The 18,458-nt window shown below is 44.5% G+C and overlaps 1 protein-coding gene across 12 annotated transcripts in view; it reads right to left on the bottom strand.

Annotated features, from left to right (window-relative positions):
* Nucleotides 1-18,458, bottom strand: part of LOC139262937 (myotilin-like) — a 156,394-nt gene that overhangs the window by 8,495 nt on the left and 129,441 nt on the right. For all 12 annotated transcript variants that reach the window (XM_070878264.1, XM_070878262.1, XM_070878259.1 and 9 more), the window contains 3 exons: nt 5,475-5,530; nt 3,079-3,214; nt 2,015-2,222 (listed from right to left, as the gene is read on the bottom strand). In XM_070878264.1, the coding sequence (XP_070734365.1) occupies nt 2,015-2,222; nt 3,079-3,214; nt 5,475-5,530 (400 nt within the window). The remainder of the gene's footprint in view (nt 1-2,014; nt 2,223-3,078; nt 3,215-5,474; nt 5,531-18,458) is intronic.

Raw genomic sequence — 18,458 nt, 5'->3', positions numbered from 1 at the left:
AGACCTGGGTATCATGGTACATCAGTCATTGAAGGTAGGCATGCAGGTACAGCAGGCAGTTAAGAAGGCAAATGGCATGCTGGCCTTCATGGCGAGAGGATTTGAGTATAGGAGCAGGGAGGTCTTACTGCAGTTGTACAGGGCCTTGGTGAGACCACACCTTGATCTGAGGAAGGACATTCTTGCTATAGAGGGAGTGCAGCGAAGGTTCACCAGACTGATTCCCCGGATGGCAGGATTGACATATGAAGAAAGACCGTATCGACTAGGCTTATATTCACTGGCATTTAGAAGAATGAGAGGGGATCTCATAGAAACATAAAATTCTGACTGGATTGGACAGGTTAGATGCAGGAAGAATGTTCCCAATGTTGGGGAAGTCCAGAACCAGGGGTCACAGTCTAAGGATAAGGGGTAAGCCATTTGGGACTGAGATGAGGAGAAACTTCTTCACTCAGAGAGTTGTTAAATTGTGGAATTCTCTGCCACAGAAAGTTGTTGAGGCCAGTTCGTTAGATATATTCAAAAGGGAGTTAGATGTGGCCCTTATGGCTAAAGGGATCAAGGGGTATGGAGAGAAAGTAGGAATGGGATACTGAAGTTGCATGATCAGCCAGGATCATATTGAATGGTGGTGCAGGCTCGAAGGGCCGAATGGCCTACTCCTGCTCCTACTTTCTATGTTTCTATGTTCTACAACCCTTAATACCCTTGCCTAACAACAATCTCTCAATCTCAGTTTTGAAATTTTCAATTGGCCAAGCTTCAATAGCTTTTTGGGGAGATGGATGCAGATTTCCACTACCTTTTGTGTGAAGAAATGCTTCCTGACATCACCCCTGAACGGCCCAGCTCTAATTCTAAGATTATGCCCCCTTTGTTCTGGACATGCCACCAGAGGAAATACTTTTTCTCTATCTACCCTATCAAATCCTTTAATCATCGTAAACACCTTGATTAGATCACCCTTTAATCTTCTATACTCAAGGGAATACAAACCTAGTGTATGCAACCTGTCTTCCATAATTTAACCCTTTTAGCCAGGTATTATTCTGATGAATCTGTGCTAATCTCCTCTAAGGCCAGTATATCCTTCCTGAACTGAACACAGTGCTCCAGATGCGTGAAGGAAACTGGCGTGACTTTCCAGAAGATTATATAAACACCATCACAGAGTCAATGTTGCTGCAATTAAGGGTCTTTGAATACAAGGGCCTTGAAATTTAACCATGGGATACTCATGTACAAATACTTAATCCATTTGTTTGAAATTCCTCTCTTCATTTCATTGGAGGTGTAAACCCATTTTGATAAAATAATGGAGTGAGGAATTTCAGACTGAAACATTATTATTTATGTTAGTATCCCAAACTGTAATTTCTGGGTCTGGATGTTAAATGATTTTTAATACCATCCACATACATAGACCATAAATTGGCATTTTCTTTCCAATTGGAGAAAATGTCTGAACAGATGTCCATTTAAAAAGGTTCTGAAATTACACTGTGGGAAATTGTCAAACAAGACAATGCTTCCTTTAATACAGGTACGACGTCTGAAATCCAGAATCCTCGGGACAAAATCCGTGCCGGTTTTTGAGTTTTGCCGGATTTTCGACAAGAAAATCAATAGTCTGGAATCCGGAATCCTCGGGACTGAATCCACGGCAGTTTTCGGATTTTGCCGGATTTTGGACCTCGCCGCCCACCGATCCTCTGCTCCTCGTCGATTCCCGCTGCACCTCCACCCGCCAATTCCCGCTGCTCCTTGTCTCGATTCCCACTGCCCCCCACACCCCCGGCGCTGCGTTTTTTTTGCCGGTTTCCTCGTCTCTCGCTGCCCGATGTCGCTATCTTGGCCGCCTCAAAAATGTTTGGTTTTCGGACAATTACGGTTTTTGGAATTCCGAATTCAGGACGCTGTACCTGTACAAGGATTACCTTTCTTCTTCTACACAAGTGTGATTGAATGCAATGTATTTGGTGTAATTCAGGTAATTAAAGAATACTCTCACCTTCTACTTCGAGGTATACTGTAAACCTGCTCTGGCCAGCACGATTGATGGCTACACATTCATACTGCCCACCATCACTTGCTGTAACTGCATCAATGATGAGTGAGTGGACACCTTTTCCTGACACAAGCATCTTATGACCAATATTTTGTTGAACAGGTTGGCCATTTAAATACCACATAAGTTCTGGAGGTGGCAGTGCACTGACCTGTAAATGCAAAAATAAATGTGCTGATTAGGGTTCAAAAATATGCAAACATGCTTTACAAAGATTTTAGTACTATAATGCAATAATCAGCAGGACACCAAGTGTAAATGGTGGGCTGCACCTGTGCAAAGGTGTTGTTGCAAGCAGTGCAGCTCATAGAATTCTAAGTGTTAGATATTCTGCTAAGTGCAGGTTTTTCAGTTTCTGACCTACAATGAAGAAGCTAGGATGGATAATCTTACAGGAACCAACACGTAATTTTCGTTTTGTATTAACAACAAAAAGTAGACAGTAGATAAACTTTACATGAAAACGGATAATACTAAAAACACTCAGCAGGTCGGGTACATCTGTGGAGGGAACCGACAAGTAGCACATTAATCTGTAATATCCTTCAGTTCCGATGAAGGATCCACACTTAAGACATCAACTTGTCAGTTCTCTACAGATTCTGCCTGACCTGCTGAGTGTTACCAGCATATTCTACTTTTGTTCCAGATTTCCAGCATCTACAATTTTTTTTGATTTTTGTTTAAACTCCAAATTATGTTGCAAGAGAACAATATAATTTTCTTTTAAATGAAAATGGTTTTCTATCCTGGGGCTGGAATAAAAAGATAGAACTTAAGGAAGTTAGCTTTAAAATAGGAAGATTGGGTCAATATTATTTTTTTAAGTAGTGACAAACAATTCTACAATTATCAGTTCTAGATTTACATACTGACTGCACTAAAATTGTGCAACAGACACACAGGTTGAAGCATCTGTGTTCTCTATTGGTTTTCCAGAAACAAAAATCATTTTGCAGTTACTTTTACATGGGGGAACAGAAGGATTTTAAATTGGGATTATATACCTTGCAATCGATTCTGCAGAGCCCATACTCTTGAATTAGCATATTCTCATTTGGTTTCTGTAAAAAGCGAGGAGGGAAGAGCTTCTCTTGGATCGATTCGTTCTCATTTTCAAACTCTCTGGAACCGAGCTTTTGTCTATGGAAAGATTAAATTCTTTGCATTATGGCTAGTATTCTTAAAATAGCTCTTTGTTGCTGTTTTGCAAGCTTTGCTGCATATATGGATTATCCTATTAATTGATATGGAATTGGGCATCTCATAACAATCCGTTGCACTTTAATAAAGAAAGAGTTTTCTGCATTTTGCACTGCAAGTTGTACCTATGTGGTTATATTTGATATCCAGTTCTGTTGAGTTCTTCCCCAAACATCGGCCGAGATTTTCTTTACTTCGGTGGGTCCAGGGCTGTCGATGTTGGTGATGGATTGCTGGTGGCTCCATCCCGCTCTGGAAGATGAACTTACCTTAATGGGGCTTGTAAGCCCATCCAGCGCATTACCCGGCCCAATTAGAAAGAACGAGTTTGGTGATGTCATTCATGATGCGTCTCAAGCCAGTTTCCTTAAAGGGACCATTGGTCACCTTACTTTTGACAGTTGTGCGGTTAGTGTTATACAGCACTGAGGTGCTGCAAACACTGACAATCACTGCACAGAGGTGCAGGGCTGCACCCAGGTCTCCCATGATTCCCTCCGTATGCTTATGGAGGGAGTCACAGCATGCAGGGAAGTCCTCTTCCCTTCCAATAGGTGGAAGAGACCTCCCCAGAAGACCAACACACCCTGTTTGCACATTGCACAGGAAGTCACATGTAGGGATGTGGTCAGGAGGAACGTTCAATGATCTAATTAGATCACAAAGTGTTAGTACAAAGCCACACTCAACTTCATCCTCCTGTGCCTCTCATCACATCCCCATCACTCTGCCTACCCTACCCTACTCCTGCACATCCTTACTCACACCAACTTACCTTGCATCTCCACCCATCCCTCTCTATCTACATGATCACACCCCCATCTCCCTAGCCACCCCTCACACTCACCCTCATCCTAGTGCAATCATACCAACTAACAACACACAAGGATAGCCACTTGGATGTTTTATGCAATGTTTATATAAAGTTTCTGTTAATGTGGTGTCAAAACATTGAAAACTTTATTTTCAACACTTTGCGTTCTTGGACAGATCTGTGTGCACCTTTGGAAATGGCTCAGCGAATTACAGTGAATGGTGAGACATAATGGTACTCCCTGCAATGGTGATGAGTGTGAAAGGAATGGCTTGGCCATTGTAGCGATGATTTATGGTGTTGGTGTGGGGTGGTGCCAACCTGGCGCATCATATGGCAGCCAGGGTGTACAGTGTCAATTGAAGTAAATCTGGCCATGGTGAGGCCATCCCTGACCTCCCGGGTACTGATGCTCTCTGTCCTGTGCAGCATCAGGTGATTGCGGAGAAGGTTGGTGTTGTTGTTGTTGGAGCTGCTGGTTTGCCTGGTGCTGCTGGTGTTGGGGCTGATTGTGGTGGGATTCCGAGGACCATGGTGAGATAGTATAAAGGGTACCTATGTTGATGGAATAGATGACAGATGAAGTACAGATGACAGAAGCATTCTGTCAATAGTGAGAGAGCTCTTCCAATGAGGTAAGAGTGGATGGAGAGTGGAAAGTGGAAAGCCTGCAGAATCGGTGTTGGAAAAGGACTGAGAAACAGCTTGTTGCTGAGGAAAGTGATGATGTGTCAGGTTGGAGCTTTTACTATATATTTGAAGCTGTCAAGTAATCAGCTGGAGCAATGGCCATGAAACTCATGCATCAGGTTGACAGCCGTGGTTCCCATGGTCATGCGTTTAAAGTCAAAAGGTAATTTTAAAAAGCCTGTTAAGCATCTGTCATGGTGCTAATGATTTTAATTAGGTTGCCCGCTGCTGCTCAGCATTGACAGATCTGAAATTGGGAAAGGCATGTTGCAGTGGGTTCCTGATCCGCTGTCAAAAAATACATTTTCCCACCCGATCCGCCACCGATCCCGCCCACTAACTCCCCGCAAAATCTCGGCTATCATGTTCAGTTTCACTTAAACTGTTACCCACATGGGTTGTCTGCTACACGAGTTCCACACAAAATATTTCCAGACTGTCTCTAAACAATAGTTCTAGAGCATAAAATAAGGTAACCAAGGTAACAAAAAGAAACCAGTAAGTTTACAAGTAATTCTGTTTGTAGCTCGTAGGATTATTGACTGTTCGATAGAATTCACCCCATCCCACTCAATTTCCCTTTCATTTTACAAAAATATATGGACTGCAGAAAATTGCTTGTCATGTACCAAGTTTGGATTTAATCACTAACAGTGGAAATGAAAAGTCCCAATAAGATTAAGATTAGGTCTTTACCTTTCTGCTGGTGATTGGCACGCCTGCCATCTTTGGCTAACTGAAGAGTTTTGTTGCTGAAATAAAAACAATTAAATCATTTTTGAGATTTCCTTTGCATCTTTTCTTCATTCCCCAAGCAAAATTTAGAAAATAGCTCTGAAATAAAAAGGTAACTATTAAACTATTTCCCTACATTATAACAGTGACTGCACTTCAAAAATTACGTAATCTATAATAATAGTTGTTTTTTTGTCTGTCCTGGCGAGAGCAGGACCAGGGGCTGGGAGCACGTGGTCCGGACTGAGTGACAATTGCACTGACCAATGGGCGATCAGGGCCCGCCCGGACTCTCAACCAATCAGGGCGGGGAACGACGGCACGAATTTTAAAAGTTTGATTGACGCTGAGGTGACAGTGGATGCGGCAGGGCCAGTGTGCATGGGGAAGGAGGAAGAGAGAGAGGGAGGAAATGAGAGAGAGGGTGGGAGGGAGAGAGAGAGAGAGAGAGAGAGGGTGGGAGGGAGAGAGAGAGGGTTGACTATGGTAGGAGGGAGAGGGCGGGTGGGAGGAAGAGAGGGAGGACATCAGTGTTGATTCTATAGACGAAGGTGGTGATAATAACCTAAACAAGTACTAATGCAATAAAGATACTAATTTGACCGCAAATGTTTTGCGGGCCTCTGATAGTTGGCTGTAATGCACTTTGGGACGTAATGAGGTTGTGAAAGGCGCTACATAAATGCAAGTCTTTTTTTCTTTTTATTGATATTCATCATATGAAATAATAACTTTTATTTATATAGCACCTTTAACATAGTAAAACGTTCCAAGGCACTTCACAGCAGTGTAACAAGATAAAACAGATAAATTTGACACCGAGCCACAAAAGAAGAAATTAAAAAAGATGACCAAAAGTTTAGTTAAAGAGGAAGGTTTTAAGGAACATCTTAAAGGAGGAATGAGAGGGAGAGAGGTTTAGGGAGGGAGTTCCAGAGCTTAGGGTCCAAACAGCTGAAGGCACGGCCACAGATGGTTGAGCAGGTATAATGTGGGATGTTCAAGAGGGCTGAATTTGAGGAGCACAGACATCTTGTGCGATTGTGAAGCTGAAAAAGATGACAGAGATAAGTAGGGGCAAGGCCATGGAATGATTTGTAAACAAGGATGAGAATTTTGAAATCGAGGCGTTGTTTAGCCGGGAGCAATGTAGGTGAGAAAGCACAGGGGTAATATGTGATTGTGACTTGGTGCGAGTTAGGATACGGGCTGCAGAGTTTTGGATGACCTCAAGTTTACGTAGTGTAGAATGTGGGAGGCCAGCCAGGAGTGAGTTGGACTAGTCAAGTCTAGAGATAACAAAGGCATGAATGAAGGTTTCAGCAGCAGAAGAGTTGAGGCAGGGGCATAGGCGGGCAATGTTACGGAGGTGGAAAAAGGCGGTTTTAGTTATGCAATATTTTAAATATGTGAATTAGGGTCTTAGAAGTTTGATATGTTTCTGTTAATATCAAAATACTATGAAATCCTTTTATTTGAAATAGTTTGATGGGTAACCAAGCAGAGGTGGATTTTGAGTGCTGTATAGCACTGGCACCACATTTAAAGTCCACTGCATGAAATTGAGCTGGTTGGAGCAATTTTATTTAAAAAAAATGATAGATTTTTGTGTTTTAGTTTATAACCATTATTGGTACACAACCTTCTTATTTTACTGCACTTATCAGCTGCTTTTCTGACACTTAAATACTTGGCATTTGTCTTTTAACAAAAAACATGAGCAATGCCTGTTTTGCAATGTAATTAATACCCTGCGAACCAAAGGGATTTGTAGCTTTGCAATGTGTGAATTCTGCAAATATAATTCAGTTAGCAGCAATGAAAAACTAGCAGTCAATCATGAAGCACCTACTGTAATGTTCTTTGATGGGTGTGTTTTGCAACGGACAGGCTATCTGCTCCGTCAGGTTACCACTTAGAGAAGTTCAAAATTACCCACAATATGTTACTAACGAGGTGAACACTAACTTCAGTGACTCAGAGGAACGTGGGGAGAATTCCAAAATAAACTGCACAACTTAAACGAAGAGCACAAAGGCACAGAATGAATATAACTTTAAATTAGCAGCATGGACATACAAAGAAAGAAAATAACAGCAGCTAAAGATGAATTCAAAAAGTATTGAGAAAGCTTAGCAAGGATGTAGCAAATAAGATGGTACACGTGAAAATGGCTGGGTTATGTAAACTATACATGCCACAACGAGGAAAATAATATACTGTTGAAGGAATTTTGCGCAGCCATATCACTGTATCTCAATCCCCAGTGCATTCATGTTTAAAGGTAAAACTGGTCCATAATAGGAGAGCACAGCATTGCATAGAACAGGTGGCCAGGTCCCTCCAGTTCCCCTGGCTTCTCGTGTGCCAAGTCCAGGCTAAGCCCTTCCCGCAGGGTGAAAGTGCAGTGCACAACACACCACTACAGTCTTTTCCACTTTATTGGTTTTATACTGTAGGACCCTCCCCCGACCTTTTCAGGCACCTGACACGAGCTTTCAGCGCCCCAGTGGTCCTCTCCTCCACCTGCCAGTTTGCCATGCGAGTGTGGTTGTACCTAGTGTCCGCTGCATTGCTGCTGATGTGGAATGGTGTCATCAGCCACGACTTCAGGGGATGTGGCCTTGTCCCCCCAGGATCCATCCACCTTCAGGTGCTGCTTCTCCTACCTCCTACCTCCTCCTCCTCCTCCTACCTCCTACCTCCTGCTCCTCCTCCTCCTCCTCCATGATAATGCAGAATGGGGCAATGCCCAGTGGAAAGGCCATTGAAATCGTTTGACCTCCTGAATGCATTGAGAGGGGCAGGGTTCCTGAAAGTATTGCCTTCAGATACTCAAGACTCTGGATGGCAGAACTGACAAAACTAAAGATCTCAGTAACAGGGAAGAAGCGGCAAAAATCTGAGATCAATTGCAGTCTGCAGAAATGAAATTCCACAGCTTTAAGGGTCTTCCCAGGTTGGGAATCACATGAGAACAATAATAATCACGTCATATCAGCTTACGTCATATCATGGCCCTGTGCCATGATTTCTCAGTCTAAGTGGATGCAGCCAGAAAAATATTGTAAATCCATGACTTTTACGATCACCATTGTCTTGAACGGGGATGGTGCCATGATAATCAACTTGTCTCGGTTGCGGCAAAAGTTGCGGCAGTGCGGAGCAAAAGTCCCAAGAAATTGTAGCATAGCGTGAATAGTGCCAAAACTCACTTGCACCATAATTTCCTTGGACTTTGCGTTGGAACATGGAGCTAACAACATAGATATGGCATTCCAACAGCGCAAGTTACCTGAAAATTCCCATCTATTATCTAACGGAGACCTAAAGTTTGTAACAGTTACTTAATTTGACTTTACAAAAAGCACAAGTTCCAACTGGACTCTTATCCTGTTGTGAGCTTTAAATATGAAAGATAGCCACTGTGCTATCACTAAGTTAGCCTATTCAGCAGCCTCTGTTGAAACTCATCTGTTGATGAATTTTGATTGAGTTGATGTTGCTGCTGCTCGAATTACCACAAACATATGGATCATCTTGTACCCATCCCTCCGTGGCCAGCTGAGTATCATATGTAGCACCAAAGTAAGAGGAAATGGAATAGAAATCTTTTGCTTGATGTCAAAAAAACAAAAAACACTGCGCATACTATGCTTCTGCTCTGGGAAGGTGTTTGCTTATTGTAAGTTGATTCAAGATAACTGGATTTTTAAATACTGAGTTAATTCATCAAAGGAAACATAATTACCCTGAACAGACTCTCTCACATTAAATGGAGCAAATTTTGCAAAAAAATAGGCATAACCTTGTCATTCTGCATTCTGCTATAATGGAATACTGACTGACACGGAACTTCACTTTGTCTGATAACCACAAACAGAACTGAATCCTTTATCAGTCCTCCCACAGTAGCCTAATATTCATGCTGTTTTTGTTGAACAGGAATAAATTGTGTACATAATGTTCTCACTGTTCTACAACAACAGTAATTATCACTTTTGAACTGGCACCCCATAGCATATCACTGATAGCAACAGCAGTCATGGACAAATGTTGTGGCTAAAGTTAGATTTCCCTAATGCAGCACTGACATTATAACTTATAGCCAAGTATTTTGCTACTCATTGGAATGGCGACTATTATAGTCTGTGAAGTCATACTCTGCGCTATAATAGCAGACTTAACTATGTGTGTAGTTGCTTTGATTTATATTATGAAAAAAATAATTTATATACATCTCAATCCATTTTGCTGTATTAGAGAAAACAAGTCGGGGCTCTTGTAAATTCATTCCACAGAGATAGCCCAAGGTCCTATCCTTGTTACATTTCACTGGCTGTAATTATCTTGTTACCACTAAACTCAAAGTTAGAAAAACAACTGCTATGACAGCTCTTTAAGAATTAGGAACATAGGACGAGAGGAGGCCATTCAGCCCCTCCACCCTGTTCTGTCATTCAATTAGATCATGGCTAATCTGTATCGTAACTCCGTCTACCCTTGGTTCCGTAACCCTTAAAACCCTTGTCTAACAAATTTACCACATCTTTTATTTGATCTTTTTACCCAAGTTTTGAATAGTTCTTTCAAACACTTGTTTTTGCAAACTGGAATACTATACTTGGAATGGATTTTTTGTTTGACCACAGCAACCTGATTTCAGCAACGTGCAAATCCTTTGTCCTTTTCACAGCTGTGCTATAACAACAAGAACTGATACTGCATCTGCAAGGATAAATCTTGCAGCATGCACCAATGGCTCAGTGGATAAATGGAATATCTGCTGCTGTACTGAGTTAGGAATGTCCTAGGATCAGTATCCGGGCTAAGCTTAGGTAACTGATCGCCGCTTTGGCAACACTACAATGTGCTAGAGAATGGCAAAGTCAGCCAGGTTATTCATTCTTAATTGATATCATAGAATCATAGAAACTTACAGCGCAGAAGGAGTCCCATATCCCCACTTTTTGTCTGTATCCAGTAACATCTGCTGGAAAGTGTAGATGTGTGGAAGTCAGGAGAGGAACGATTGTGAAGAGATGCTGGAGGGCAGCGGACTTGTGCATCCGTACCCCAGCAAAGGGGAGAAAAATAGAAACATTTTTCTTTCTACAGAAAAACGCTAGGTTAGATTTTCAACTTGCCGCCGGGGTCTAAAACTGGCCACCAATGCGGAGCAGTCACATTGCGAGAATGTTTGTGCTTTACTGGTGTTGTTGGTGTGTCCTGTCAGCCGGTGGCTGCTGGTTAGAATGGAGAATAAGAAATTATGGAAAATTTTACATTATTGATGTTTAATATAGGAAAATAAATGTTCAAAAAGACCATATAATCCATCCAGCCTGCCCCCCACAATCCTAGTGCATGAAGCACCAGGATTAGACATCCCCTCCCTACCCAGCACAGACATATCATCTACTGGATAAGTCAAAAAAAAAGGGAAAAATCCAAGGCCAATTAGGGGAAAAAATTGGAAAATTCCTCTTTGACCCCTTTAGGCAATCAAAACGAGTCCAAGGAACCACTATACCATGTTTATATGGCTTGTATTTCAGATACCTTTTATAAAATGTGATCTTTGTCCCAGCCAGAACTGGTCCAATTGTCTTTTGAAGATCTTCAGATCGTCAGCATCCTCTGCACAAGCAGCAACTTGTTCCAAAGATCTACTATTCTATAGGAAAAGAAAAACTGCCTAACATCGAATCTTGCGTAACTTATATGCATGAGCCTTGGTCTTCCCCAATGTATTAAATTAAAATAATTGATACCTCTATCAAATCACCCCGACTTCTATGCATCATCATCATCATAGGCGGTCCCTCGAAATGAGGATGACTTGCTTCCATGCCAAAAAAGGATGAGTTCACAGGTGTTTCAACGAAGGATCTGAACTACATCCTCAAGGAAGATGCCTGTGCGTGGATTTTTTTTAACGTGTGGTGGCCGTTGCACACCAGCCACCACACGGGCTTGACAGAGCTAGGTCTTGGTCCAGTGGCAAGGATTACCCAAGACGACTGGAGACCAGCTCTGCTGCATGGACCTACTGCGCACACATATCGCAGTGTGGGCTGGCCGTGCTGCCTGGCCCGTGCTGCCTCTGGGCCCCTGGCCCCGAACTCACGCCTCCCCTGGGCCCCGATCACATCCCTCTAGTCTCTCGCTGCTCCTTCGCCCCGACCTCGCCACTCCTGCTATATCTGCCCATGCTCCAATCACCGACATGGGCCTTGGTGACGTCACTCTTTGCTGCTGTCGCCCTCCTGCACCAGCTCGCACTACTCCCTGAAGTAGTATGCCTCCACGCTGCTCCCGAGGCCTCCGCGCCACTCCTTTTATGGCCCCGACCTGCCGCTGGTGTTCTCACGCAGAGAACATGCATGTCTAAAGTGAATAAAACTAGCCTTTTGAACCTTTCTGAGTAACTGAGGTTTTTGAGCTGGGAATCATTCTTGTGACCTCCTTCTGAACATTTTCCAAAGCCTCTATCACCCACCATTTGAGGGGACCAAAACCAGAAGGAGTATTCTAAATGAGGCCGAACCAAGGTCTTGTACAAGGGCAAGATGGTGAGCTTTGTTTTATATTCAAGAATTATATTATTCATGTGAAGTCAAATTTCATTACACCTATAGTTGTGTGGAACATCCAAGTAATTTGCAGTTCACAGTATGCTCCTCTCCATGTTGCGTCCCTGCAGTCAAACATACTTTTCTAACTTTAGGTGATTTATGAGCAAATGTATTATACCCCACAATTCTGTCCTAATTGTGTTTAATTTATATAATAATGCACGCTTTTTAATCTTCTGATTTTAGCACGTGTAGGAGTTTACTTGCTGTTGCTTCAGTGTATTATATGTGTGCGTATATATGTAAATATCAGCTGGAAGCAACTGTTACAGGGTCAATTTATCACAAAATTGACTAATGATTTCTGAGAGCACAAAGATCTAGAGGCATACCATGGTGCTATTAATAAATTTCATCTGGACAAATGCAATAATCTAAACGTCCTGATCATCCAGTGATGGTTAACTCTATATCTGAACTTTTGCTGGCAAAGAACAGAATGTTGGCAACTTTATATGATTAAAGTTGAGGTGTCAAAGTGCCATGCATCATACCATTGCACAGGGGAAATGCAGGCAGCCTGCACCCAGGCCTTAGTCAACATTACTGTAAGGCCGTCTGCTTGGTGATGAACAAGAGCAGCCTGGCGTGACATTGGCTGCTTTGTTTTGGCACTTTCTGACAATGGAGTTTACTATTTACGGTTGGGAATCGCAGCCACAAATACGGGTCCTACAACTTTGGCACATTGCAGTGCAGCTCCAGTGTGCTCTTCCTGCAATTAAACTCCCAAGCAAAATTTTACTGGCTTTCCATGTGAAGCATCTATTGTGCCTTATTGATGAAATTCATCATGTCATCCACTTGGTGGTGCCAGTTGACCTGTTTTTGCCTTCGCTGATCACTGTTCCCCATTGAGTTGCATCATCAGGAAACACACAAAATAACATTTCAGTTCTCTTTTTTTAGCCTTAGGAGGGAGTTGCTAAAAGGCTGTTTATAACACAATGGAGCAGATTTTAACTTCTGCTAGAGTACATGATGTGGTAACAGCCCAAAAATGGCTTAGTGCCCGACCACTGTCATTCTCAAAGGGGCCTGTTGTTGGGCGGCCAGAGCGCCTGCTTGTTTCAGGTGGCAGACCCTTTTAATATGCAAATCAGCATCCTGCGATGTCCGTAAAACTGTGATTGCAATTTTTACAGTCAACTGGGTGGATCATGCACGGTGGACGCTCTGCCCAGTACAGCAGAAGGGGCACCAAAAAAGAATACTCCTCCAGGCTCCGCACAAATAATGTGGGCCGCTGCCTGACCTGGGCTCCCCCCCACCCCCCACCCGCCCGCCCCAAGATTGTCCCTTGGACGCCAGACTTATCTTCCTGTCAGCTGGGCAGGCCCCTTGGCCGTCTGATATTAGTGGCCCGGAGCTGGTAAGGTGTAGCGGGATGCCCGCAGCATGGTAATGAGGCCCTGTCCTGAAAGTGCAACGCTAGTCACCCGATAGGTAAACTCTGTGCGTGCAAGACAGATTTTGGTCCTGTTCACATAGACATATTGTCAACGCACTGTACTTGATTTCTGTTACTTTGGTTTGCCCATGTCAAGGTGGCTGATGTCAAGGTGCCTTGGGCCTTTTCTTGCCCATCTTCGGTTTTAACCTCGGATTTCGGCAAATTCTGTACATAGTTTACAGGGTTCTCAGCTTAACGTGTTCAGAATTAGCTCTGCAGTACCCTCCTTGAGTCCATTGAGAGGAAAGTCTGTTTGATCAGAGAAGGACTCTACACATCCATTCCTTTCCTAACATTTGCATTATTCGGACTGACTGCTAGCTATATTCGCATGTGTATCAAAATTATTTGAACTAGTTATGAACATTAGTTAATCTGAAGATCAAGTACATGCAGATCTGGTTTGTTTACCCTGGCTGTCATTTACACAGATGCAGATTAGCATCCAAGGAGCTTATTTTACACCAATTAGACACAAAGCCTTATCACAGGGAAAAGTAAGTCTGAATCTCTGCCAAGGCTATTTTTCCACTGAATATGTGACTCATGTTTAAAGTAAATACAATGGAAATCGGGCATTTGCATCTGCCAAGATTCCTACTGATGGTGAAAGTAAATAGAAATATTTAGGCCAAAACAAAAAATTTGAGTCTCATTTTAAGTATGGAAAAATTTGGCACAATTGAAGGACTAGTAAACAGTTGAGGGACAAAATTGGGTTATGTCCTGTTCGTGGGTGGTAACCAAGTCAGGGCGGGACATGCTGCGCTTAGCGCGGAAGTCTTGCCCTGCCTTCGAGTTGCCGCCCCTCACAAGTGGTGCGCAATATCACGCACGCCACTTCCTGTTGGGGCGATATCCGGGGCACTATGCAGGTGAGATCAGCTTCTCCACGTGGCGCTGACGCGTTTCAACGCCCCTCCCCTTCCATTAAAAGGGAGAGCTGCTCCGAACTCTGTCGGCCCTTTGGTGCCCTCCACTGGACCGCAGCCCGGCACCCAAACAGAGTGAGTGCCGAGCTGCACGATCGCAGGCCGGACCACGCGACATCGCTGGAGCACGGGCCGACCAGTGAGTCAGCCAAAGAAAGAAGATGGCAACGTGCAGCGCAGCGCATCTCCCCTTTAACTTCCGCCCTGGGAGTGGAGGTCGGCCCGGTTCATGAACCGTAAGTCTGGTATTGGCATTGTCCACAGCAGCCCCATGGGGCGCTCGGCAATTTCCTCCACGGGGCAGATAGGGGTCATCATGGGGCGCAAAGGTGTCGCCGCGCACTGCGATGACGTTATTGCCGGAGGCGCAGTGACCCTACTAGAGGGAAGAGACGCTACCGTGTTCGTGCCTCCGCTAACTCCCGTGCAATTTCGCAGGAGCAGGTAGAGCACCCCGTCAGTGCACCCCGGAAGTGCAGAACAGGGCAATTTTGGCCCCCTGGATTCTCTCCTCACAGGTTACAAGACTCTAGTCAATTCCTCCTGCTTGAAGCATTATTAAAACCAGCTTTAAATTGGGCTTAATCGTTTAATTGTGCAGGTAATTGGGACTGGATAACTATACTGTACCCAAAATAGCTCGAGGAACAATAAACAATAAACAATAAAACAAGTGTAGTGTGAATTGTTGCTACCTAGGATTAATGAAATGGTAAATTCAACAACAACTTGGATTTCTAAAGCACTTTTAATGTATCAAAGCCTCCCAAGGTGCTCCACTAGGAGGAGGGAAGTGGACGTTCAGCAGGAATAGGGAAGACTTGGAGGAGGTGACTGAAAGTGTGGTTGAACAAATACATTTTGAGGAGCCTCTGGAAAGTGAGGAAAGATACAGCAAAGCAGAAGGATTTAAAGGAGAGAATCACACAAGTGCAGGGGAATAGCAGGTGCTGGCTCTGCTCCTGACGGAGCACACAGTCAGAAAAACAGAAGATGTGATAGACATTGAGCCCCAGCAGGTTACAGAGGTACATAGAACATAGAAACATAGAAAATAGGTGCCGGAGTAGGCCATTCGGCCCTTCAAGCCTGCACCGCCATTCAACAAGATCATAGCTGATCACCCACCCCAACACTCCCCCCACCCCGCCCCCCCCACGCCCCCTCCACACCCCCGACCCCCCCAGCTGCAAGGACCACATCCAACTCCCTCCCGAACACATCCAATGAACTGGCATCAACAACTCTCCGCGGCAGGGAACCCCACAGGCCAACAACTCCCCGAGTGAAGAAGTCTCTCCCGATCCCAGCCCCAAACAGCCCACCCCACATCCCAAGACCGTGCCCCCGCCCCTCCCCCGCCCCAGCTCCGGACCCACCCAACACCGGGAACACTGCCCCCGCACCCAACCCGCCCCATCCCGTCAGAATCCTTCCCAAATGCCGAACACCCCCGGATGTCGAGCCCCCGCGATGCCAACCACACCACATCCACCAACCGCCATCTGCGCAGTCAACACATCCACCCCACTCCGAACACTCCCCTCACCGAGGCACAGAGCCCCCAGGCCTGTCCCTCCAACACACTTCGCCCCCCCCCCCCAAGACCTCTGCTGCAATGTGGCCCCTCCTGTCCCCCGCCCTGGGTTTCTCCTGCCCCACCTCCACCACTTTCCCCTCCATCCCCCGCCCCGTCTCCCTTCCACTTCCCTCTGCCTTGCCGCACAGGCTCCCATCTTGGGAGCGGTAACCTTCTGGGGCCGGGAATTTTAGCCCCCAGCGTGGAAGTCCTGCTCCCGCCGCAGAATTGGCCTTACCACCCCTCAATGGAAGCGGAGTGCAATTTCCCACACTCCACCTCCTTTGGGGGCAACGGAAGTGCAACGCCAAGGAGAGCTTTTTAAATCAAGATGACAATTTTGAGATCAATATGCAGGGAAAGAGGGAGCCAGCAGATGTTGGTAAGGATAGAAGCGTGAGCGGGAGTTAGCTCAGGATAGGGTGTGGATGGTGGCGATCTGAATGATTTGAAGGGTGTGTGGGTTGGAGCTGAGAAAGCTGGTGGGAAGATTGCTGGAGAAGATGAAGAAGCTTGCTGCTAACCCAAGAGTTATGCCGCCGTATGTTTAGCTCATCAAGTGGTGCAACTAACCATTGAAGAACTGTTTTAGATTGCAGATGTCACATTACAATCTTTCATGAACTATAACACGAGTTAGTTTTGATCATTAAAAATAAGTAAACATATCATTTTGATTGACCTGTGTAAGAGTACAAGTATTTCTTTTTGCTGACTCAGGAGAGAACTATTAAAGCTACGACACAATATTGTTTAAAAGAAAAGAAAATGAAACTTTATTAGTTTCTCCTCAATTACTCCTCTCATATGACCCTTGTGACCGCACTGCACGTTTCCTCCGATTGCTGGAATGACTGTGTCTCTGCATTTCTCTGGCAATGTTGCTGCATGATTGGCTGATGGGATGTATTCTTTGGTGGCCTGGGGCTTGTCGCGTTGGGCTGCTGCACTGTGCTCCAACAAACAATATCAGCAAGACATCAAGTAAGAGCAGCTGGAGAAATGTGAACACGGATCTCAGTTGAGTTTTGGGTCATGTCATAATCCTCTACTTTTTATTGATCATGGCTGACCCCACCCTGTGATTATGATCTTTTTGTTAGATGTTTGTCAGGCAGCTGGGACCAAAGCCCGAGGGGATTCAATGAACTCATGGACCCCCTGCATCTGCTCTCCTGCAGATCAATGCCGCAGCCCCATGGGATGACAGTGACGCTATCTTAGTAACACAGGTTACCTTATCTCACGAGAACAGCATGCCTGTACCCTCATCACCCTGTTAGAAACATAGAAACATAGAAAATAGGTGCAGGACTAGGCCATTCGGCCCTTCGAGCCTGCACCACCATTCAATATGATCATGGCTGATCATTTTTGCAACTTCAATACCCCATTCCTGCTTTCTCTTTATACCCCTTGATCCCTTTAGCTGTAAGGACCACATCTAACTCCCTTTTGAATATATCTAACGAACTGGCCTCAACAACTTTCTGTGGTAAAGAATTCCACAGATTCACAATTCTCTGAGTGAAGAAGTTTCTCCTCATCTCGGTCCTAAATGGCTTACCCCTTACCCTTAGACTGTGACCCCTAGTTCTGGACTTCCCCAACATCGGGAACATTCTTCCTGCATCTAACCTGTCCAATCCCATAAGAATTTTATATGTTTCTATGAGATCCCCTCTCATTCTTCTAAATTCCAGTGAATATAAGCCTAGTCGATCCAGTCTTTCTTCATATGACAGTCCTGCCATCCTGGGAATCAGTCTGGTGAACCTTCTCTGCACTCCCTCAACAGCAAGAATGTCCTTCCTCAGATTAGGAGACCAAAACTGTACACAATATTCAAGGTGTGACCTCAGCAAGGCCTTGTACAACTGCAGCAAGACCTCCCTGCTCCTATACTCAAATCCTCTCACTATGAAGGCCAACATGCCATTTGCCTTCTTCACCGCCTGCTGTACCTGCATGCCAACTTTCAATGACTGATGTACCATGACACCCAGCTCTCATTGCACCTCCCCTTTTCCTAATCTGTCACCATTCAGATAATATACTGCCTTCCTGTTTTTACCACCAAAGTGGATAACCTCACATTTATCTACATTATACCGTATCTGCCATGCATTTGCCCACTCACCTAACCTGTCCAAGTCACTCCTGTGAGGAGGGTGCTCACACTGCCACCCAGCTTAGTGTCATCTGCAAACTTGGAGATATTACATTCAATTCCTTCATCTAAATCATTAACAAATGATTACCCCAGTGCCAGGAAGCTAGCTGGTCCAGACTGCCATACTAAAAAGGTATTCTGACAGCCCGCAGGATAGTGGGGACTGACCT

This window comes from Pristiophorus japonicus, chromosome 4 (assembly GCF_044704955.1).
Source record: "Pristiophorus japonicus isolate sPriJap1 chromosome 4, sPriJap1.hap1, whole genome shotgun sequence".
NCBI classification, from domain to species: Eukaryota; Metazoa; Chordata; class Chondrichthyes; family Pristiophoridae; genus Pristiophorus; species Pristiophorus japonicus.
The sequence above is the reverse complement of the archived record's forward strand: the minus strand, read 5'-3'. Positions and strand labels throughout refer to the sequence as shown.